The sequence below is a fragment of the Pipra filicauda genome, unplaced genomic scaffold (genome assembly GCF_003945595.2).
Source record: "Pipra filicauda isolate LSUMZ 115617 unplaced genomic scaffold, ASM394559v2 scaffold295_size919547_pilon, whole genome shotgun sequence".
Classification (NCBI taxonomy): domain Eukaryota; kingdom Metazoa; phylum Chordata; class Aves; order Passeriformes; family Pipridae; genus Pipra; species Pipra filicauda.
In genome coordinates this window covers 539,388-563,540 of record NW_024104415.1, presented here as the reverse complement: position 1 = coordinate 563,540, position 24,153 = coordinate 539,388, and the positions used below count along the sequence as shown (strand labels likewise).

The 24,153-nt window shown below is 43.3% G+C and overlaps 1 protein-coding gene across 4 annotated transcripts; it reads left to right on the top strand.

Moving 5' to 3' along the window:
• The first annotated feature begins 3,153 nt into the window (after positions 1–3,153).
• On the top strand, positions 3,154–23,706 carry SERBP1 (SERPINE1 mRNA binding protein 1). Of its 4 annotated transcripts, none has more exons than XM_027719032.2 (10): positions 3,154–3,611; positions 6,781–6,940; positions 7,922–8,059; positions 8,200–8,271; positions 8,852–8,926; positions 11,133–11,310; positions 14,436–14,483; positions 17,393–17,566; positions 18,523–18,561; positions 19,479–23,706. In XM_027719032.2, the coding sequence occupies exons 1-10, from the start codon at positions 3,251–3,253 to the stop codon at positions 19,533–19,535; spliced, it is 1,302 nt and encodes a 433-aa protein (XP_027574833.1). In that variant the 5' UTR covers positions 3,154–3,250; the 3' UTR covers positions 19,536–23,706. The 4 variants fall into 4 exon arrangements, with proteins under 4 accessions (XP_027574833.1, XP_027574832.1, XP_027574835.1 ...); XM_027719031.2 differs by having other exon boundaries at positions 8,176–8,271; XM_027719034.2 differs by lacking the exon at positions 14,436–14,483.
• The last annotated feature ends 447 nt before the right edge of the window (positions 23,707–24,153 follow it).

The following is a 24,153-nucleotide window of genomic DNA, read 5'->3' as shown; positions in this document are numbered from 1 at the left end:
ACGTAATATAAAAGTATGTCTCTGATTAGGAGCAGAAGTGCTGAGTTAATAGTCCTTGGCTATTTAATTCACAAGCAATGGTTGTCTGCGGTTCAGATCTTCAGGACTGATTAGGTAGTGATGACCATGCATGAACGATTCTCTGGTAGGAAATTTTGCCAACATTTGGAGAGCAGCAAAGCCCCAGACCTTGCCATCCATCCTTCCCTTGGTGATTGCAGTATGATCTATGTCCTGATCCAGTGTGGGCTGTGATTCCTGCAAGGAAGTTAATTTAAATATTTTAATACCCCCTTTTTAATGTTAGGGATGGAAATGTTGTCTTATGGCCAGAAGTCCCTGAAAACTGTTGATGATATTCAGTGGACAACCCTGTCATTTGGCCTTTTGACCCGTGTGGCTGATTGTGGGGCCCTTTAATGCAAACTAATGTGCAGAAATGGAGTGTGACAGTCTGGAGAGGAGCTGGAGCTTCCTGCAGGCTCCAATTCCTGCTTCCTGCCACAGGGAATGCACGGCTCTGGTGATTGTATTCCCATGATGATCGATTTCCCTGTTTATATTAAAATACATGTTTTCACCATAGAACCGCAGAGTGGTTTGGGTTGGGGTGGGACCTTAAAGTTCATCTCGTTCCACCCACTGCCGTGGGCAGGGGCACCTTCCACTATCCCAGGTTGCTCCAACCTGGCCTTGGACACTTCCAGGAATGGGACAGCCACAGCTTCTCTGGGCAACCTGTGCCAGGACCTCATCACCCTCACAGCCAAGAATTTCTTCCCTATATTCCACCTAAGTCTGCCCTTTGTCAGTGGGAAGCCATTCCCCCTTGTCCTGTTACTATGTGTTTTACATGTGTTTTACATGTGCTTAATTCAAGGTGTCACCCAAACCCATTATAACATGTCTGCATTTGGAAAATTTTGGAATACTGAACGTACACCAGCTTTGAGTGCAGCACAGGGGATCTGAACATGCACAGTCTTTTCAAAGCAACAAAAGGGAGAAGCTCTGTCTTCCCTCGGAGTGACAAATCCCAAGCCTCGGAGGCAGGCAGCCGAGATGTCCATTTCCGTGAGCAAATCTCCTCCTTTAAAGCTGCCTGTGCCATCTGGCGAGGAGCACGTCAGGGATCCGAGTAGGAAACGTTTGGATTTTATTCATCAAATGTGTGTGATGCAACATGGCCTCAGAGTGTGTGACTGGGCATCAAGGCTTTTCCTGGAAATACCTGCCTTGTAAACACAAAGAGTTTTAATTAAGTGTTGCTTGGTGGCATTTGATTCATCCCAAAAGCAAAAAGCCTTTGAGAAAACAATGTTTTGAGTTCTTAGGGTGTAATTTGTGGTGATTATTAATATCCCAAGAAGGGGGTGAGCTGCTCTGATCCCCCTCAGATCCACCGCAGGAGGGGTTTCCTCGAAGACCTTCCCAAAAAAGAGCTGTGGGATTGCAGGGAAACCTGATGAAGAACAATCCAAGCAACCAAAATAATTTTCAGTTTCTCCCAAAAAAACTAAACTATGGAGTTTTCCAAACCAGTTGGTTTTGGAGTCTTCAGTTTATGAGCAACACACATTCAAAAAATGAACAAATGTAATTAAATTACTTTTTAAAGCAATTATTTCAGGCTTCTTGGAGCAGGCAAAGCAAATATTAGAAATATTATCCTTGCTGAGAACAAAGTTAATTTTATAATATGTAGCAAAAGTTTCTTAAAAATTACAGATTTAAAGTGTGAGCATTCAAATTGTGTTTTCACAGACATGTCAAATCTGTGCCTGTTTAATATGTTTTAATGTCTTGATATAATCCCCCCTCTGGCTATAACTAGATACTACTATATAAAAATATATAATGATATATGTTTTATATTAGTATATAGATATATTAATATATAAATATGTTAATATACATTAATATTTATCACATTAACTTGATAGTGCCTGGTAATTGCGAAGATCAGCTCATTAGATGAGTAGAAATGTCCATGGAAGTGTGAAATTCTGTTACGATTTTCATTTAATTACAACTTAGGGATATAAACTGTGAGCACAGGAAACTGTGTTTTGAAGAACATGTCAAATCTGTGCCTGTTTAATATGTTTTAATCTCTTAAGGTAATCCACTCTGGCTATAACTGGATATTAACATATATGAAAATACTATAATGTATTCATATACCAGTGTCTCAGTAGATCAGTCTATTAGCGTGTAATTGTATCACTAGAATAATATTAATATGGAAACATTAATGTATTAATATGCGATATGCAGTATAATGATATTAATGTAAAATACTCATTAAGTATGATATTATATATAAGGCATATTACCATACATTATATATTATCATGGATATAATTATATATAAAATGTATATATAATATAAATATATGCTATTAGATATAGCATATATATCATATATTACCATATATGATCATATGCAATAATGATATTAATGTAAAATACTCATTAAGTATGATATTATATATAAGGCATATTACCATACATTATATATTATCATGGATATAATTATATATAAAATCATATATATAATATAAATATATCAATCTATTAGTATTAATATATTAATATGTAACATATAGCATATATATGAGATATATATATCATATATTACCATATATTATCATATGCAATATATAGTATATTATTGTATAGATGATAATATATAGTGTATGATAACATACATTATATATAATATATTACATAATTAATATTTTACATTAATATCGTTATACTGCATATCGCATATTAATATATCAATGTTTCCATATTAATATTATTGTAGTGATACAATTACACGTCAATAGACCGATCTATTGAGACATTGGTATATGAATACATTATCATATTTTCATATATATTACTATATAATTTCGGGTTTATTTGTGAGGGAAACGGGAGGGACCATCCATGCGCGAGGCGCGGGGGTCGACGGGGCAGGCGAGGGGGGGCGCGGTGCGGGGCTTCGCACCCACTTTCCCCCCTCCCTTCCAGTGGTACAGCCCGCGGCGGGAAACCCCGCTCCCGGCTCCCACACAAAGCGGGCGCAGTTCCCGGCGCTGCCGCGGGCGGCGCTGCAGCGCCCGCCCCGCCGAGGGGCCCGGATGCGGCCGCGCCGGAAGAGAAGCGCGTCTGCCTAGGGCCCGCCATCTTGTGCGGCAGCGAGCAGGGCGCGGGGGGCCCCGGTAGCATCCGCGCAGGATCCCGCCGACGGGGGCCCATCATGCCCGGACACCTGCAGGAGGGCTTCGGGTGCGTCGTCACCAACCGCTTCGACCAGCTCTTCGATGACGAGTCCGACCCTTTCGAGGTGCTGCGCGCGGCGGAGAGCCGGAGGAAGGAGAGCGGCGGCGGCGGCGGCGGGAGCCAAGCGGGCGGTGGGGCCCGCGGCCCGGCGGGCGCGCAGAGCGGCTCCTCCGGCGGGGCCGGTGGCGCGGGCCAGGCGGGCGGCGGTGCGGGTAGCGCGGCTAAGCAGCTGCGCAGGGAGTCGCAGAAGGAGCGCAAGAACCCGCTGCCGCCCTTCGCCGGCGGGGACCGCCGGGAGGACGGCGGGGGCCAGCCCGGAGCGCCGCTGCGGAAGGAGGGTGAGCGGGGCCGGGGCCGCGGGGAAGGGAGAGCGGCCCGGCCCGCACAAAGGGGGCCCGGGCAGGGCCGGGCCGCACGTGGGGCCGCGCATGGCGGAGCCGCCCGGGAGCCCGCCCGGGCAGAGGGAGCGGGAGCGGCGGCCGCGGGCCCGCCCGGCCACACGTGTCCCGCGCAAAATGGAGTCGGGCGTGCGGGGGGCGCCCGGGGCTGGCCCGGGCCCGGCAGAGGTAGAGAACTGACGTGAAATGGGAAATCCTGGCAGTGTATAGGATCGTGGAGTGGTTCGGGCTGGGAGAGACCTTAAAGCTCATCCCGTTCCAACCCCCTGCCATGGGCAGGGACACCTTCCACTAGACCAGGTTGCTCCAAGCCCCGTCCAGCCTGGCCTTGGACACCTCAGGGATGGGGCAGCCACAGTTTCTCTGGGCAACCTGTGCCAGGGCCTCACCACCCTCACAGGGAATAATTTCTTCCTAGTTTGCAATCTGAACCAGCACATGGAATCCTGGAATCCTTTGGTTTGGAAAGGACCTGAAAGGTTATCTCGTTCCACCACCCTGCCATGTGCAGGGACACTTTCCACCAGACCAGGTTGCTCCAAATCCCGTCCGACCTGGCATCCTGAACTTTAATCGTGTTTTGGGTGGCCCAACGGATTTGACGGGATATCTGGCAGTCCCTGGGCTTTCCAAAATCCACTCGGGTCGTTTTTCTAGGGAACAGCATCGATAGCAATCATCTGCGTGTCTTCATATATTTAAATAATAGCTCGTATGGGTTCTCAGCTCTGTTTGTGTAAATCCCGAAGACATCCCACACGGGAAACCTTGGAAAAAAGAAATCCAAGTATAAATAGGTTAAAGGAATATGGTGTGTACAGAGCAATTAGTAGGACAGGGTCACGCATGGAGAGGGATAGATGTGGACACATGGCGTCCCCAGCCCATGTTGTACCGCGCCCAAACTTCAGCGCTCGTCAGGTGGATCAGGACTAGGATTAAAAGGAATCCTTGAAATGCAGCAAAGTGTGGTGACAGCAGGTGATGTGGGGGTGAGGGGATAACATGTTAACTGCAGTTTAAACGAGCTTTTCAGAAATCTTGATCTTACGTGACAGCATCTTAATGCTTCAGCATTTGGGTTGCAGAATGATTCCGCACTGTGTTTTATGCTTTTTGAGAAAGAAATAGTTTTAATATAGTTGTTTTGGAAACTGGGTCTTCTAAATGTTATTTGAAAATGCCTTGTAAAAAGACAAATTTAGGAACTATGTTGCAGTTGTCTTTGCTTATGGATCTCTTGTTCCCTAACACTCGAGTGTTTTCAGTGTGAAGGATGCAAGGATTTGTCCCGACTCACAATTTGCTAAGCCGGTGTCCTCTGGAAGTGTTGGTCAGGTGTAGATTCTGGTGGTGTCCCCCACGAGGTACACCTGGAACATGGCAGTGCCTTTGGCACCTCAGCAGGACACTGAGGGGTTTGGGCAGGGCTGGCAGGCCGTGTTTACCTCATAGTTTTCACATCTTGTTTTCAAGAAGAGTGTGAAAAATAAATATTTTCGTAGCTTATTATAGTAATGAAACAGAGAAAGTCGGGGCTGCTGTTGAAGCAGTGGCCGTGGAGCAGTGTGGTAAACAAAGTCACTTTCCAGTTTGAAAACGTCTATTTTTGTGTGTGACTGTTTTTGCACTTCTGGCATTATAAAGGTGCCTAGTGCCGAGGTTTGTTTCCTGTGCGAATGTATTTAAAAGTGTTCCACTACTCCACGAAGCTGCAGGTGATTTGACTGGTGAATTAGCAGTTCAAAGCTTGGTGATACTGAGAAATAACTCGTATTTTGGGTTAGGCTTCAGCAGGAACCGGGTTTTGCTGAGCACAGGGCGTTGAAGTGGAAATTCAAAAGCCGTGGCTGTTCCATTCCAGTTCTGCAGCATACCTCCTCTGTGCCACTGGCCTGCTCCTTTCCCTGCTTCCCCTCCTCACATGGAATGCTTGTCCTCCTTGGAGAGCCCTTTTCCAAGTGCAGGCTGAGGAGATTAACCCCTTGTTTCCTCAGTGAGTGAAGAATGCTTAAGAAGCTATGAATGTCATGCAAACTTCATGTTAAGTACAGCCTGTAAGGTGAGGGAGTCATTGTTCATCTGGGCGTGTTGGCTTGGATATCATTACAACTGTAACTTCTGTAGCCCCACCCAAATTTGACATTGCTTGTTAAGCAGGAACTTAGTTATTTAAAAAAAATTCAAAAATCAGCTTTTAATTTAAAAGCTAGTTCATAGTTCTTGAACCAGTGTTTTGGCAAGAAAATGGTATAACAAAGCAGCAATATGTTTGTGCAGATCTTTCTAAAGAAGAGTAAACAAGGCCTTTCACTTGAGTGGAAAAGAAAACTGTGTTAGATCCTTCAGATAGCTTAGTGAAGAAGAGAGTGCCCACGGGAGGTTTTTATTTAAAATAAAAACCCTCTCAGAAGGCCTAGGGAGGGAGGAAGGACACTGGGCAGCTCCAGGGCACGGGATTCTTAAGCTATTTTAAGCAGTGAGCAAGGAAGAGAATCTTTGTCAGGGAATGTCTGTTGGACTGGGAGGATCCATGTGGATGGGGGCACCAGTTCAGTACCTGCAGTACTGGGATGTAGATGGCACTTGTCTGGTACAGGTGGACCTGCCTGGATTGTACTGCTGTCCAAAAGAGTTTCCAAGAAAACAGAACCCCAGGTTTAGGTTGGAAAAGACTTCCAAGATCCATGAGTCCAGCCTTTAGAACAGCACAGGGTCACTGTCCTAGGGAGCACAGAGTTGACTGTCTTAGGACCCAGTGACGTGATACTCACTTTGTTTTGGTGTTCATCAAAATAAACCCTCCCTTTTTTTTACCTGAAAAGGACCTTTCAGAGGAAGAAAAATACTAAAAAATCTTGCTTACCTTGATCCTTGTTTGAAAGTTGACTTTGTCATTTTAGCACAGATTACCAATATTTTCAATCAAACACAATTTGACTGAAATCCTGGGTAAAAATGTGAAGAGTGAGATGCTCTGCAGTGACTTTTTTATGAAGGTGGAGTTGCTCAGACTTTGTAGAAGCAGCTTGTTTTTAGGGTGCTGGGGGTCGGTATCTGTCCTGGAGCAGCTCCACATTCCGTTGATGTGTCTGGCCTGATGTTTCAGGGATAAGGAGGATTGGCAGGAGGCCTGATCAGCAGCAGCAGCAGCAGCAGGGGGATGGCAAACCCATCGACCGGAGACCTGAACGACGACCTCCCCGGGAACGCCGCTTCGAGAAACCTGCCGAGGAGAAGGGAGAAGGGGGAGAGTTCTCTGTCGATAAGTAAGTTTCGTCTTGTAGGATAAGGAGCTTTCCTACTTCTGACAGGACAGGGCTACCCTGCCTTCTGCTGTAAAGTTAAAAAAGCTGATTGAATCATAATTAAGTTGATTAAATTTTTGTCATGCAAAAGAAGAGCAGATGTCATACAATTCTCTTTCCCTTTCTGTGATTTTGTTTGCAAACTTAAGTTTTAGGCTGGGAGTGATCTACATAAATAGCTTCATAGGTGTAACTGAAATTGTGGTTTAAATCAAGATATCCACCATATCTCTCTAAATCTGTAGCAGATAGCTCAGGAAAGGAACTGAAACTGTTTCCTGCAGGATGAGATTTGTTTGCTGTCACAGCTGTGGCTTTAATCTGTACAGCTGACTCAAAGCCAGCAAAAGTTTGTCCACATAGGTGCTTACACCTCGGCTGCAGTGGGTTCAGACCTGGAAGAAGTGAAGCCATCTTAGGCCAATGTGAGGTTTAAAGTGGCTCGAGTATTTGAGGGATCCATAATTCAAGTAATGTTCAAATATTAAAATTTTAGCAGCCAGAATTAAAATCCTGTTAAAAATAAAGTGAGTTAAGTTGGAATTGTAGTATCAGCCAGTTATGTAGAAGAATACAAACACTAAATTTTGGAACTTAATGCCAGAGAATGCAAACAAACAATAATCCCAAGCATTTGTTTCCGGATTCTAAAATCTCAGAATCACAGAATGGTTTGGGTTGGAACAGACCTTGAAGATGATCCAGTTCCAACCTCCTGCCATGGGCAGGAGCACTTTACACTAGACCGGGGTGTTCCAAGCCCCAACCTGGCTTTGAACACTTCCAGGGATGGGGAGTACAAGAGGCTGTTTTGAAACTAAAGCTTTGACCCAGTTACGAAGGAAAAATAAGTAAGTAAAATTCGCAAAGAGGACAAGAGCAGTAAAAACCATGCTGTAGATTTTTGGGGGTGAGTCACTCACATTTGTCTGTCCATGCCAGGCCCATCATTGACCGACCCATGCGTGGACGTGGTGGACTGGGCCGGGGCCGTGGCCGCGGCCGTGGGATGGGCCGAGGAGATGGGTTTGACTCCCGTGGCAAACGGGAATTTGACAGACACAGTGGCAGCGATAGATCGTAAGTCTTTAACTTTTTCTAAATTATTTGGCTTTTCTTTACAATTCTTACGCAATTGAAAATTGCTCTTTGAATCTCTGTGTCTGGACACTATGATGTTAACTCAGTTTTGTTAGTTCTGTTTCACATTCACATTTCAGCGGCCTAAAGCACGAGGACAAGCGCGGTGGCAGCGGCTCACACAACTGGGGAACCGTCAAAGACGAGCTCACGTGAGTACTCTGTCCTTGCTCACTAAAATATTAGCAGGGTGTTAATCAGTCCTAATTAGAGCTTACAGAACGCACAGATTTACCTGCCTTTTGACCTTTGATTTTGATAATTTTACTGCTCTTCTGCAGAATTAAAAAATGAGCAATTTCTTGTAACTTAAGAGATGGCTTCACTGTTAAACTGGAATTTTGGGGAAGTTTAGATTGGGAGGTCTTGTGCTGATCTTTGAACAATTCTTTTACTAGAAACTTGAACAGTTTTTAGATCAGGTTAAGCATGCTTTTCCTATTACAAAAATTCAAGTATTACATTGAAAACTATTTTTAATAGTTTTAATAGTTTAATGACCCAAATCCATTTTGTGTCAGAGGGACAATGGGAGGCTTTCAAGGAGGGGTTCAAGGAAGAGTTGGGGAAAACCATTAGTTGGGTGAAAAACATAGAATTTGATAGACACAGACAGCACCAGTCCTTAGTAAAATAGTAAATCCTCTATAGATCTTGATTGTTAATCTCATGTAGCTTTAAAGAGGGATGAACTTGTAAAAAGCCCAAACTCCACCCGTTATGTAATTGCAGTGAATTGGATCAGTCAGCTGTAACTGAGGAGACGCCGGAGGGAGAGGAGCATCCGCCTGCTGATTCTGAAAATAAGTGAGTACCACCCCTCTTCGTGTCTTTGGTTGCTCCAGAGGTACTGGTGCTTTGCCTTTAACCTCTGACATTTATTCCCCCATCAGTTTTGCCAAATTCAGATTTGTCAGTAGATGATCCACAATGCTGCTGAACCACTGTCATGTTAAAAACTTCATGTCTGAAAATTGTGGTCTTGAAAATGTTCCTTGGTGTCCTGCAGGCTCTTGGGTCACTTTCAGATTTATTTATTAATAATAATTTCTAATACACTTTACGTCTCAAGATTGCAACTCCTGATTCCAAATCCAGAAGCACCTGTGCTCAGAACTAGGTAGAGCCACTAAGCAAAAGGGACAAAATACCAGTGGAAGGCAACTTTTTTAAGCTTAGTTTTCCTAAATAGCTTTGAGACTGTGTCACTGGCTGTAGGAGAAAGGTTGTATTTCTAATTCTCCAGCCTCTGTGTGTGCAGGCAGTTTTCAGAGTTGTCTGGATCTCTTTCCATTTCATTTGGACACTGTTACAGAAGGAACCAGTGACTGGGTGAGTGAAAGAGTAACCAGAGAAGCAGAACAAGTGTTACTGAGTTGGTGTGAAAATATGATGAAAATTTTTATGGTAGCACAGTACAATAAAATACTGTTTTAATGAGGAATGTGCTTTATAGTGGATTCAAAAACAATGGCAAATGGATAAGACAGAATTTTGATTTCTGATCTGGAGTTTGCTGTACCTTGATTTCCTCACTAATAACTTTGGCAAAGAAGGTCCAGTTACTGCCTAGAAAGTAAGAAATGGATTTAGTTTAACTGAAAAAAGACTAAACATTCTTACTTCTCCAGTGTTGTGATCCAAGGTTAAGGACATTTTTAAGGACTTAAAACTTGGGCATTGGTCAGAAAATGCAGGCTAGCTAGTCCTTAAAAAAATTCTAATTCTAAAATTCTAAAAAAATTCTAAAAAAAATAAAGAAATCTGGATATATTAAATTTGCTGTATCTACAGTATTCCCTGGATCTTTAGTAGTAGCAGTGCCTGGTGCTTGACCAGATACTGACCCATCCATGTGCAGATCAGTTACCTGCACAACTCTGCAGCTCTTTGGATGTTTTTTTCTTCATCAAATCTGCAGAAAATTCTCAGTTTCAAGCATAAAACATCTGTTGTAATCATTAGTTGTCTTTATAGGAAAGCATTTTTACATGGGTTACTTTTCAAATTGGCTGGTTTGGTGTGGATCTCTACCCTAAATGTTTCATCAGAATTGTAGGATGTTTTTCTGCAGTAAAATGTGCAGGTAATATCTTTGCCTTGAACAAAACAAATTCCTGTGATTACATATGGTGTCAAAAATCACTCTGTCCTACACAATGAGAAAAGAAATACAGTAATTTTGACATAAAATCTCTGTGTTATTACATCAAAATTAATGGCTACCAAATAAAGACCTTTGAGGTTGAGGCTTTCATGATCTTTTTGCTGCTCTCGTTTTCTATAAATCAGAAATTTAGTTGCACGAACACACTGAACAGTGTCCAGAGGCTTGTCCTCCTGTGTAGCTGGAAGATGTCTATTACTGGGCATAGTGGTTGTGTGTTTTACTTAGAAATAGCTCTTTGGCAGAAGGCAGAGGTGATGTATCTCACAAGTAAGTTGTGTGCTGTTGCTTTTTCAAATAAGCTGGAAGTAAAACTTGTTTGAAATAATTGTCTTTAGTTTAATAAAGGAAGCAAGCTCTCCAATTTTTATTAAATTCGATTTTAAAAAAAAACCTAAAAAGCGTGAAAACTCTTGGAAGAACAAGTTCTCACTGCCCTAACTTGATTATTAATGAGAGATGTGCCTCAAAAAGTGGGTAAAGCTCCAAACATGTCCATTGCAGAAGTTAGTCTTTAATATTTATAAATAAAATTGTCATTAATGTGGAGAATTGATGGCACAGGTCAGTTTTAATTTTAACGTTTTGCTGTGCTCACTATTTAGTTGCTCCAGGGTGACTGGGTGTAATTTTTTTTGGTTTTGTACTCTGGCTAAAGGAGATGAATTTTCCTGTGGTGCAAGTGTGTGTTTATATTCATACAGCTCTTAACTTCTAAATACTTGACAAATGTATATTTATAATTGAATTTATAATCTGGTGCCAGCTAACTAGCAGATGATTTTGGAGTTGTATTTGGAGTATAAATTCTAGGTCATGATCATAATATCCATGAATTTACTGCAGAGAGAATGAGGTTGAAGAAGTTAAGGAAGAAGGCCCCAAGGAAATGACCCTGGACGAGTGGAAAGCCATTCAGAGCAAGGATCGTGCAAAAGTTGAGTTCAACATCCGTAAACCAAACGAGGGGGCTGATGGACAATGGAAAAAAGGATTTGTTCTTCACAAGTCAAAGAGCGAGGAGGTAAAGTGACTTTCCATGCTTGTAGTATCCAGTTTATAAAAACTTTGTTATTGATAGGCATTTCTTGGAGTGGAAGCACCGTTGTGTGAGACACTGACCTGCAGCTGGAAGTTTATAAAGTGCAACAACATTCTTTTAGCAGAGTTGAAGTTCTGCAGTAGCACAGGTGGCCATTCTGACTGTGGTTGGTTTTGGGTGAGCTGTACCCTTAGGCTGGCATATAGTCTGGTATAACCTAGAGATAAGCCTGGATTACTGCTGCACCTAGGCAGGTAACTCTGTAAGAACTGCCTCGTGGTGAGGATTTTAGAGAAAGGTTGTCAGGTTTTCTTGTTAATAAAGGAAATTTAATGCTATTTAATGTCTCTGTTAAGCAATACACAAAGTTATGGTGCTTGCTAAACACAGTGTAAGATTGAGGGAAGACTGGTTATGCCTCAGAGACCTTAATACCTCAGCTGTGTACCTTAAATTTCTAACATGGGTGTCTTCTCATTTTGTGATATACAGACAAGCTTTTGGGAAACCAGTTGAAATACATTTGTATGCTTCAATGATACTCAGCATAGTTCCTATAGAATTGTTTTAAAATCGAAGTTTTCTCAAGCATACTCATTTCAGACATTGCAAAATGTTAATTATTCTGTTCCAAGAGTGGCAAGGAGAGATGTACAAGGGAGGGAAGTGCTGAGAGCTCTGTTTTGTAATGCAGGGCTGCCTTAATCTTTGGTTTTAATCTTTGCTTTTAACACTCTGTAATATGTTAAGTAACTCACTTAAGAGATTGGTGGATGCAACTTTGTATACAGACGGTTATGGCTCCTTTGAAGTAACTAGATAATATGTAATATTCTGCTTGGTCTCCTAATATGTATTCTTGCCTTTTCACACCTTGCCGGTTCTTATCCTGTGAGCTGGGTCATAATACAGATGGGGAGGTATTTTCCAGTTTTCCAATGAAAACTCAATTTCTGTTCTCATTGAACTCATTCTGAGTTTGACTTGGTCACAGTCAGGCTATTTTCTTGCTCTATGAGGTAGTTCAGTTCTTTAAATGATTGCATGTCTGTTTTCCTTAAGCTGTTTAATGAAGTGTTCATTAAATGCTGTTTTCTCTGGCACGTGTAGAAAAGGGAATTTGAATTGCACTTAATGTTGCTGGGTACTAAGAATTTATGTACTTTACTGGAATTTACTAAGCCTGTAGTCCTTCAAGTTCCCTCAATCTTTCTGAATCAGGTTTATTTGACATTTCATCAGCTGAGGACAGTCTTTTTTAACACACGAGCATGTATGATAGTATAAGATGATGGTACTCATGAGCGATTTAGAGACTAGAAAGATCCATACTGTATTTTCCATTTGAAAACTGAATCAGCGCTTAATGAAAAAAAAAACAAGGAAAAAACCCCCAAAGAACAGACAAATCCAAACCAAACCAATTAGAATAATCAATTTACTTCTGTGGAAGAACTGACATGATTAGTAGGTTGTTCTATTTGAGAGGTTAACTTTTCTTCAGATAAATAAGTTGGATATTTTTAGCACTGTCACATAAGAAGTTAACAGCCTCTTGCTTTGTAAGCATGAAAGTGAGGTATTAACAAATCTGCCTTTAAATTTAGATGCTTTTAGCCTGCTTTATTGTCTGTCCCGCAGATGTGTCTCCCCATCTCACTTATCCATTGTTCCCTGATCCCATGGGAAACAGTGTGGGGATTTTCTCCCTGGATTATTGAAGAATAGCTCTGTAATAGCTTTCTGTTAGGAAAGCCTTTGCTGCGGCTCGTTTGTGAAGGTGGAATATTCAGAAAACGTACCAGTCACCTGCTGTTTCCTCTCTTTGTCCTCTTGGACTTACTTATGAGTCACAAAATTTAGGTTGCTCGAAGGTTTCTGTGATTCTTATTTGTAAGAAGGGAGATGATGTGTGGAAGTGATTTGGTTTATAGGTAAATTGTGGGTTTCAGCCCCAAATCTTCTGTATTCTTATGACTGAAAACCACCATGTGTCCCAGTAGATTTTCTCAGAAATTTGGATTGACGTATTGTGATGAGCTCCCTCATTCCTATAGTTGAGAACTACTGGAAAATTGCCATAGGAGTCTGTGGGAAAAGGGAGCCTGAGGATCTAGTGCTTTTCATCTACCTTAGTCTTGGGAAAGAGCTCTCCTCCTCATGCTCCTCACTGAGGGGTGAAATACTTGACCATGTCTGAGGTCTTTCCTCTTTTTCATTTTTTCTCTGCAGTTACTAGAAAGTGATACTTTGGATAAAATGAATTCTCAGTACTGTCTCAGATTCTTGCTGGTTTAATCTGAATTCCATGGACATTGGCAGCCCTGGTCTGATGAGCGTCTTTCCAGGAGATTGGGTTATGCCATAAAAGAGAGATCCTCTTTTTAACTTCTCTGCAGCTGGTTTAGGACTTGAGTCTTTAATTTCTACACAAAAAAACAAACAAAAAACCCCCCCAAAACCCCAAACAAAAACAAACCAGGAAGGAGTTACATTGTGGACAGATCTTAAAATTTATTCCAAAAGTTGAAGGCTGGACTTCTGGAAAGACTGATACACTAATCAGTTGTTGCTCTCTGTACCTGCTGTGCCTCTTTGTGTGCCTTCAAAGCTTCTCACTAATCCAATCACTTCCTTAGAGGAGGTTGCAGTGGGAGACTGAGAAATACATTTTGTAAAAGAATAGTTCATCTTCTCAAAACCTGGAGGAACGACTCTTGGCTGGAGGCTCTGCAGGAAGCTTTTCCATTAACAGTGATTTTAACATCCCGCTCTTCTCTGCCCATCTCCCCATGGTGCTGGAGACCAGCCTGCATGTGTGGTCTGTGCCAGAGCTCCCAGTAGCTCCTGGTGAACCTTCCTGGTGTCCATCTGAGCTTTCTCTTGTCTCCACCGCTGTGGCACATCCATCCTCTAAATCTCTTTGGGTGCTTGCACAGCTTCATCTCATCCCTTTGCTGCTTTGTGTGCTCATTGACATCTGTACCCAGCGAGTTCATGTGACCTGATTACCTGTTGTTTCTGTATGTAGTTGAGTCTCATTTCTTCCTTTTGTTTTCTCCCTTTGTTCTTTTGTCACTTTGGCGTGGACACGCAACTTTCATCAGACAAAGGCGATGACAGAAATGCAGGGGAGTCTGCTGGATTCAAATGAGGTACTGATCCTTTCTATCTAACTGGGGATACCTGTGTGTTAACATGAGCCCCTCCAGAAGGGAAAGTTTGCGCAGTAAAAACTCACCAAAATAGAGAACACAAGTGGATTCACTATGGAGCTCTTCTGTCCGTGCCTGTTGTCTCACTGTGCACAGCACCCTTCATGATTAGTCCCCTTGCTCCTCGTTCACCCAGTTTCAAACCTGACCAGAAATGCTTCTGTCACGAGTCTTTATTTTTTTGTTGCTGGTGTTTTTACATCTCTCACTGCCTGCTTTGGCCCTCTTGGTAATTCGTTCTTAATTTTTGTCAGCCTTCCCCAAGGCCCTTAAGTGCAGCACTGGTTATGAGATCAGAGCACTATTGAGAGTTGCCACTACATAGAAATTATGTTTCCAGAGATTATTCAGGATAAGCAATTTGTTCAGTATCTTTGTGTCTTTTGTCACCTAAGTGATTGAAGAGCCCGAGGAGAATGTGCCAAGTCTTTTATTTGTCTTTTAAATAAGCTTTAGTTACTCTGGATAGAGAAATAGGTTATGTGTGGAATTTGCTTTTTGTTGGTTCAGTGGTTAAAGTTGTGAAAATAGAGTGTTTTTTGGTAAACTGTAGTGATTTGTTTTTAAACAAAAACAGCCTAGGGAAGAAAATCACAGAATTACTGTAGAAATCCATTGACATTATCGCTCAGAAAAGAGAATGTCACATGGCTACCAGTAGATGAAAATAAAATGTCAGTGCTCTGCAGTGATCAAAACTGTAGATAAAAAATGAAGTAGTAAGAAAGGAATAAAAAACATAACTGAGGTATTTTGTACTGTTTTACAAAGCGTTGATGTACTTTGGTTTGAGTAGTGCCTTGTCAGGCTGAGGTGTGGAATGACTTTTCTCTGGGAAATAACTGCTCAGGCAAACTTCCTAAGGCTGGCAGAGATCTCTGAGGGAAGGGTGTACAATGAAACCTATAAAATCAGGAGTGGAGTGGGGACTAGTTGTTATGTAGAATCCATCCCAGTGGAATGTATTGAAAATAAGGCAGCATGGAGGGTATTTCTCATTGTGCCTAATTAAATTGGAGAGAGACTGTTTGCAACGGCCTGGAGGGACAGGACAAGGGGGGAATGGCTTCCTCCTGCCAGAGGGCAGGCTGAGGTGGGATATTGGGGAGAAATTCTTCCCTGTGAGAGTGATGAGGCCCTGGGGCACAGGTTTCCCAGAGAAGCTGTGGCTGCCCCATCCCTGGAAATGTCCAAGGCCAGGTTGGACGGGGCTTGGAGCAACCTGGGATAGTGGAAGGTGTCCCTGCCCATGGCAGGGGGTGGAATGGGATGAGCTTTAAGATCTCTCCCAGTCCAGGCCATTCTGTGATGATTCCATGAAATGGCGGTGCCGTGCACTGTAGGATATTGGGGGGGCAAATGTACAGCTGGGCAGGAAGAAGGATTGTGAGAGTGGGGATGGAGAAGGGTCGTTAAGGCTCTGTCCATAGAGGTGCTTGTGACTGACCTGTGGAATCCCTGACAGCGGCTTTGACTCCAGACTGCTCCATCCCTTGGCAGCCTTGTGAAGGCTCCACAAATGGTAATGAAAGTGTACAGAGCTTAATTGCACAATGTGTTGCCTTTGAAAGTCATAATGTTGTGTAACTACACCAGAGAACTAAATTGGAGTTGGGAGACCTGAGCTTGCACGTGGCACTTGTGTAGGGAAACAAAGTAAGTGGTAATTGCTGTGCCAGGAGTTGGGGGCTTAGAGGGCAAGAAAACATTGTATGTTGTCATGTTACTAAAACATGATGGTTGGGCCTTGTGATAGGCAGAGTTTTAGATTCTGTGTATCGTCCTAAGTGCCAAAAACTGACTTGCACGTGGAAAAATGTTTTATACAAAAAAAGAAAAATAATTGCTTTTTAAAACGCTGATTGAGTTCAGTGTGCAATTGAAATACTCAAATGTGCTGAATAATCACATTGATGGGATTTGATGTCTCTCTTGGGACAATCACTTGTTCCCTGATGCTCAGGTTTCCCCCTGAATACACTGGGAACAAACCAGTCAGAGAATATCATGGCAAAGGTACCGAGAGCCATATTTTCCAGTATCATTGGTGAGAGTCGTTCTCTCTGTTTTACCTCCTCTAGTTATGTGTGTTTGAGCTCTTTATGCCTCGTTTGCTGTTACAGTGAATGCAAAGCAATGAGGAATTCCCAGCAACTCCCTGGTTTTAAATATTTATACTAGGACTAACGAAGTGTAAATCCTCATGGAGCAAAATAAGGATGAGTGACCAAGTATTGAAAAAGAGTGGAATGAATTGATAGAACCAGAACATTCTTCAGGATACAAAGTGAGAATTGCTAGAACATGAGGTTGTGTAGTGGCTTGGTGATAGTCAGTTTGGTCTTGGATAAGCCTAAACATGTTCTTCTGATGGAATTCCAAGAGGAATTTCTTCCTGAAAAGGGTGGTCAGACACTGGAAGGGGCTGCCCAGGGAGCTGGTGGAGTCCCCATCCCTGGAGATGTCCAAGGAAGGACTGGGCATGGCACTCAGTGCTCTGGGCTGGGTGATAAGGTGGGGATCGGGCACAGGTAGGACTCGGTGGGCTGGGAGGGCTTTTCCAACCTCAGTGTTCTGGGTACTCCTGAAATACCTTGGAAGTGCAAAACACCTTTGCTCAAGTGCTTGTTTGCTTCCCTGTGTGGAGTTTCATGGTCTGCACAAGTGGTATGACTTGATTTCTGATGAGAAATTCCAAGTTTCTTGGATCACTCGGAGAAGTGGATGATCAGTTTTCCAGTGGGATTGGAGGTGAGCACGGGCTGTGGTGGCACGAGCGCAGCTACAGGTGCAGAAAAGGTGGTGATTTTTGGTGATTTTTCTTGCTCATGGAGAAACCCTCGTTCCAGGCTCATGCTGAGGACTCTGTAATGGATCATCACTTCCGCAAGCCCGCGAATGACATCACATCCCAGCTGGAGATCAACTTTGGAGACCTGGGCCGCCCCGGCCGCGGTGGCAGAGGGGGCCGGGGGGGCCGAGGGCGCGGAGGCAGGGCCAGCCGTGGAGGCAGGACTGACAAGGTGAGAGCTGCAGCTTCACCCACACGGGGGTTGAGTTCCTCTTGTTGGGTTTTTCCTACAGGTAGTTTTAGGAGTTTTCCTTATTCCTGGGGGAGATGCCCCTGACAGAAAACAGTGCATTTCTAAACCAGCTAAAGTGTCTTTTCTTACAAGCTTACTTTAAACAAGGTTATTGAATGTTTGAGCGGAGTTGTCATTAAACACAAAGAAAGGAGGGCAGGGAGTAGGCCGAATTAAAAAAAGCACCTGTCTTTGTGTTTGAACCTGAAAAACGACTTTCCAGGATGGACAGACCTGAATGTACCATGAGCTGCTTCAGTTTGTACCAGAGCAGAACCCCACGTGCTGGAGTGGTTATTTTCAGGCACAGTCGGGACACTTTCTGTGCATTGTGACCTGTTGGGGGTGACAGACTGGTTTTACAGCTGCATGTCATATCTTGAATTTGAGGAATTTAGATTTTTTATGGGGAAATAGGACTCACTGTTTTTTCTCTAACCTTCAGTAATATTTTTCCTTCTCTGGTGCTAAAGCACTGGGGAAATACCCTGGAAAAGTACTGACTGGGGTTTGGGAAAGAAATATATGAAGTTGCGGTACTGTAGTGTAACTACAGAGAAGATTTGATTTAATATGGATCACTTATTTGGCTCAAAGGCATCTAATCAAATTGTTACTAATTAGAAAATGAGCTCAGTCTGTGTGCTGTGGCTTCACACAGATCAGACTTGCTCATTTTTGTCTCTTACAGGAGACACAGACTTTTTTCTGTAAGTTTTAGGCTTATTAGTTGGGAAACTCCTTCATGATACCAATATAAGAGTATTTTAAAGAATTTAAATTAAACAGCGGTGGTTTGCTCTGAGTTGTTTCACTAATATTCTTAAAGAATGCTGACATTAAGTAGTTCAAAGCTTTTCTGCACCTGATTTTATGTTGCCTTTGTTTCCTTCCAGTTGGTTAAGGAGTTTGACGTGATCCACACGCCCAACCAGGTTGGTGACCTCTGCACATGTGTTCCCTCTGGTCAAGGACCGAAACCCCTCATTTTTATTGGCTGACTTTCTGTTGTGTGCTGAGCAACAGAAGATGCTGAGGCTGTAGCTTAAAACCCTGCTGTTACTTTTAATTCTGGTTTGTGGCCCACAGAGTCTTAGCTAGGCAAGACAGAATCTTAGTCTTGTCTATATGTGTTGATACAACTTTTATTGAAATGGTTTAAATGTATTCCTTGATAAATTAATACCATGACAGGAAATTCCACTATATTGGTTCTTCCTACTCTACTCATCCTATCCCTCATGGACAAAATGAAGAGTGTCCTGAAATACTTAATTTCTGCATTTCACTGCAGCACTGGCTTTTACATGTGGTTCAGAGCCTTTTAAAAAAACTCTTTTGGGGCGTATTCAGGACATTCTTGGCTAATGTACGAATGTTTAGGGCTAGGTTGGCACAAAAATTCTTTCTATCAACATGTAGTTTGTGACTTGGGAAGAATTAAAAGCGGGAAACTTAATTTGTGCTACAAACAGGCCTTTTCTGTAACACTTCAGTCATGTCCCTCAGGAAGGATTGATGGCTCTGTGCCAGTAAAATAACATGAGCTGCCCATGGCAGGGGGTTGGAAGTAGATGGTCTTTAAGGTCCCTTCCAACCCAAACCATTCCAAGATTCTATGATGGAAGAAGAGTTGCACTTGGAACCTTGTGCAATAATGATGTGCAAGCACAGTCTGATTGCCTACAGTTCCTGTTCAGATAGTTTTGATTCCAGAAGAAGTATAAGGACTATTTCTGGTCCTTGAAATAGACTTAAAAAATTGCTTTTGTACTACATTGTCCAGCCCCAGACTTCTCACTCTGCTGTGCACCTCTAAACCAAGGTAATAACTCTGACGTTTCTCTTTCAGTCAAGTGCTTCTGCTCCTGACGTAGATGACCCAGAGGCTTTCCCAGCTCTGTCCTAAACTGGATGTCATAAGCCAACCCTGCCCTGGTCGGGCTCTCCTCTCCGAGGCTTGCATGCTTAAGGATCCTAAAACAACTAAGAAACTTAAAAAAACAAAACAAAAAAAAAAAAAAAGAGACTGTCATTCATACCATTCACACCTAAAGACTGAATTTTATCTGTTTTGAAAATGAACTTCTCTCGCTACACAGAAGCAACAATATGGTAGTCAGTTTTGTATTTAGAAATGTAATGGTAGCAGGGATGTTTTCATAATTTTTTCAGAGATTATGCATTCTTCATGGATACTTTTTTGTATTGCTGCTTGAAAATATGCGTTTCCAAACTTGAAATATAGGTGTGAACAGTGTGTACCAGTTAAAAGCTTTCCCTTCATTTGTGTTCATTTTTTTAATTCAGGATTTTAGACTTTTTTCTCCCAACTCCAAACTGGGTTTTAAGTATTGCACACTATTTCCATTTCCTTAATTTCTGTTTAGCAGATTTTTCTCAGCCCGTGGTCTTTTGGAATATGTGGAATACGAATTTGGCAGACTGTTAGTGCTGCATGGAATGAACTCCTGGAGTACTTTAGTTTTAATGCTTAATTTCAAACATGGAAAACCAGTAATTTTTCATCTCTGTTAGGTAGTTTGTTTACACAAAACCTTTATACAAAATTGATACCAGATACTTGAAATCAAGATTGAAAGCACATTGGTTTGTAGTTCAATACCTGTATTGATCCAGAATGATGTGTGGGTAATTGGTCTGAAAACCAGGTTTTTAAAATTAATGTATCCCACCTTCACTCACCCTTCTGACCTTTATTCCCTCCTCCTTCCTTCAACAGAACAAGATGCTTTGTTGGCAAAAAAAAAAAAAAAAAAAAAAAGAGTTTTTAAATTACCTTTGCTTTGTTTGAGAGGATACCCTGAGATTGGGGTAATTCCTGTCGTGGGAGCTGGGATAGCCTGAGATGGGGGTAATTCCTGTCATTGGAGCTGGGAGGTGGGGGGAAGGCAGTAGCTGTGGCTCTGTAGTCCACATGGACTCAGGTGGGATGTGGGATTGAGCAGCACTGTCTGGCACACAGGTACATCAGTACCTGCTGTACTCCCAGCACTGCTCCCAGGTCTTCTGGAGAAGGAACCCCAGGCCTTTGCTGGCTCTGGCAGGAGGGATTTTTGGCTCATCGTCTCCCAGCACTTCAGCTGTCCATCAGAATTTAGCCCTGGCTTTGTGCAGTGCTCAAGATCTGTTTGGCAGATCACCGTGAATGTTTTTCTGAGAGTGATTGTAAGAAACCCCTTCTCCCCCTCTGAAAGTTCACTGTAGGTTTACTTTCATCCCTGTGAGCAGGAACATCACCACACACAGAAGGAGTTGAACAAATTAGTAAGAAAGAGGATTTCTTAGGGGTTTTATCTGCAGCATTTGTTAGGAGATCAGGAGCAGATTTCCCACTTTATTTCATGTTTTACTCTTTGGACAGCTTAGAACATATTTGTAGTTTCTTAACTAGGTAGATAGAAAACTAAAGGTAACACCCTATTTTTTTAAAAACTGTACAGGACTGGCAAGAAGTGTTGGGGACCTTTGAATATGAAATCCCAGCCTCCTCAGTTGTGATGTTAGTGGCTGGCTTGCTTTTCCTGAGCAATTTTCTACAAGCGCTTGTGTTGTGAACCACTGTGGGTAATCATTGATCTGGTTGTTCAGTGCACTTGCCTGTATTTAAAGCTCCAGGGTGTGAGGAGGAGGGTGGTAAAATCTCTTGGTTCAGCTCTCTTGACCTTGTACTCAGTGTGGGGCAGGTCCAACATGGAGTTGTTCCTCTTCCCCCTGCCGTTGTGGTTTGATGGGATGTGTTGCAGTTCCAGCACTGGGAACACCTTGGATAACACAACTAATACCTTTATGCAGAAACACTTAGAGCAAAGCTTTCTCTGGAGTATAGGCTTCCTTCCCCTTATCCAAAATGTGTGTTTGCCATTCCAGTTGCCATTCTGCTTTTTTCCAGATGATTCTGGGCAGGGATTTAGGACCCTGCAAGCTGGATTTAGCCAGTGGCTTTCCCTTCTCCTGCCATGTAGCACAGAACAGTCCCAAACAGCACCTCATGTGTGATTTTCAAGACAGCTTGTACTTACACATGGTCCCTCTGCTGTTCTGACAGATGTAAATTTGCCTCTTTCAGTCCATTTGTGTCAAGAACTAAAACTGTGAACATTTATCTTTAATATTGGTGGGTGTTAACTGAAATAAAAGTTTATTTTCATGCTCTTTTAAAAAAATGTCCTGAAAACACATGGAAATGAAACCACTTAGGTTAATAGTGTCTCATCTAGGTTCTGCCTCAAGAGGTCCAGCCTGCCTGTGGTAGTGCCCAGGCATTCCCATTCCCAGGATGGACTTTGCCTTGGGAAAACCCAAGTAGCTTATGAGTAAGGAGCTTGCTCTTAGGAACATTTTTTGTCCTCTTCCTGCTTCTGCTGTCACACCAGATCTAGAGGACTAGATCTTTTAAAATCTGATCCATTGGAAAAGATGGTCAGACGGAAAAAGTCAGAAACACACGGTGCAAATTGGCTTTGGAATGTAACAGTGGCTAGGTTGGAGCATGAAAGTTCATCTTGCAGTGCTGCCAGTGCATGGCTGTGGTGCTGGGAGGGAACAAGAGTGATGAACAAGAGTGATGAAAGTGTCCTTTCCCAGGGTGTGGGAAAGGACATGGATTCTCCTGGAATGTGGGAATACGTGGTGTTTGCAACTGGAGGAGCTCAGACCACCCTGACCTGTAACAACTCTGCCCACGGTGATGGGTTTGCGTAGCCACACCTGGTTTAATAAAGGCAAGAATTGGACCTAAAGCTGCCACTTCCCAGCAGGTGCCAACCTGCTTCTTTCCTAAAATCATTCCAAGGACCACGCTGCCTTCCCTTTGTACTCCTGGGCTGCTCTGCCATCCCCAGGGACCAGGCTCAGGGGGTTTGAGCAGGGCTGGGTGTCTCAGGCAAGGTCCGTGAGGTGGGCGCTGCCCTGGGACGGGCAACCTGATTGGGGGAAAATGGTTCCTTTGCCCTTACTGGGAGACTCAGGTCCTTTCCTGGAACACTTCCAGGTTGGAGTTAAAAAAGTCTGATCATTGTCCTACTAATGATTCTTGACTTAACACTTGATTTAAAGTGCTCTGTGTGGAAGTTTTATCTGGAGACGTGCAGAATGAGGGCTCCAGTGTTCTGTTTATATGTTGAAGTAGAAGATCGACACGCAGAAGTGGATGAATGACAAAATAATGCTTTTTAAAAAACCCACTTTTTTGGCTTCTGATTTGCCTTTCTGGGTGTCTAATTTGGTTGTACGCAGCCGACTTGGGGTACTCATTTGTGATATGATGCCCAGCCAGTCCTCTTGGCAGGGAGGTTGCCAGGTGAGGTGTGGAGAGCAGGAAACTGGTGTCACAGTCCCGATGGAGCTGAGTAATCAGCATAACCCCGGGCTGTTACTGTCTCCAGGGGCAGCGTGTGAGTATTGACAGGCATGAGCCTGTTCTGCAGTGCCTTTGAACATGGGAGCACTGGGGCTTTCTGTAGAAGGTAACCCAGCCACAACTGGAATGAAAACAGGGAACAGACTGAGAAAGATCCCCCAAACCCGGCCCTGGGGATTTGCTTGTCTCTTCACACACGAGACAGTGTGGAGAGCTCCAGCCTTGCTGTATCAACCTCGTGGTGCAGGTGCATCTCTGTCACAGCTCTGCCAGGAGACCTTTGCTGTTCCTGCCAGGTGGGATAATGGCTGTCCATGGAGGTGTTCTGGGATGGTGGTATGACAGAAGGGTTTCGTCAGCAGTTTTGCCACTGCTCGTGTAGCTGTCAGTGGATGGAGAGTGGCCACCTGAGCCTGGGGAGGAAGAGGAGGGTGCTCCAGGTAAGTTCAGACCTGGACTACATCTCTAGCAGCAATGTTTTGGCTTTATTTTTGTTTTTAAAGACACCTTGTTCTGTGTAAAGCTGCAGCATAGCCCTGGAGCTTGACCAGAGAAAACAACAGGAAACCAATTTCAGATTTCCAACATTTTATTTATATACACACACATCTCATAAACAAAGTCATTAAATGTGTAACACACTTCAAACCTGTAATTAGAATACTTCAATAAATGATTATAATTCCTCTTGACAGTCCATTTGGCTGAGTACAGGTGCTGCCTGCTGCTTTTGTTTCTGGGGAGGAATTCTTTTCTGAACTGAGCCAGGAAGTCCCAGCCGTGTCCCTCAGTGCCCCCATGGGACTGGTGTCACTGGGAGTTCTGATTTTGTGCCAGCGGAGGAGCAAGGGCTGCAGCCCATGTCTGCTCGGCTGGATGCTGAGCTCTTTCATCCTTCCGTCTTGTAGTCCCCTTGCTCTTTCTGGGTTGAAATGATGTTAAGCACAGCTCTGATTCCTGGGGTGGACCCAGCCAGGCTCGGCCATTCGTGACCAGGCAGTGGGACAGGGCTCGAGGCAACCCGAGTAATTAATGATCCTCTCCCCAAGCCAGCTCTGCCATCCCAAGCTGTGCCTGAGTGCTGTGGGTGAAGAGATGCCACGTTGAACAGTGAGGTGAGACTTGGAAAGGTTTGTGGGTCGGG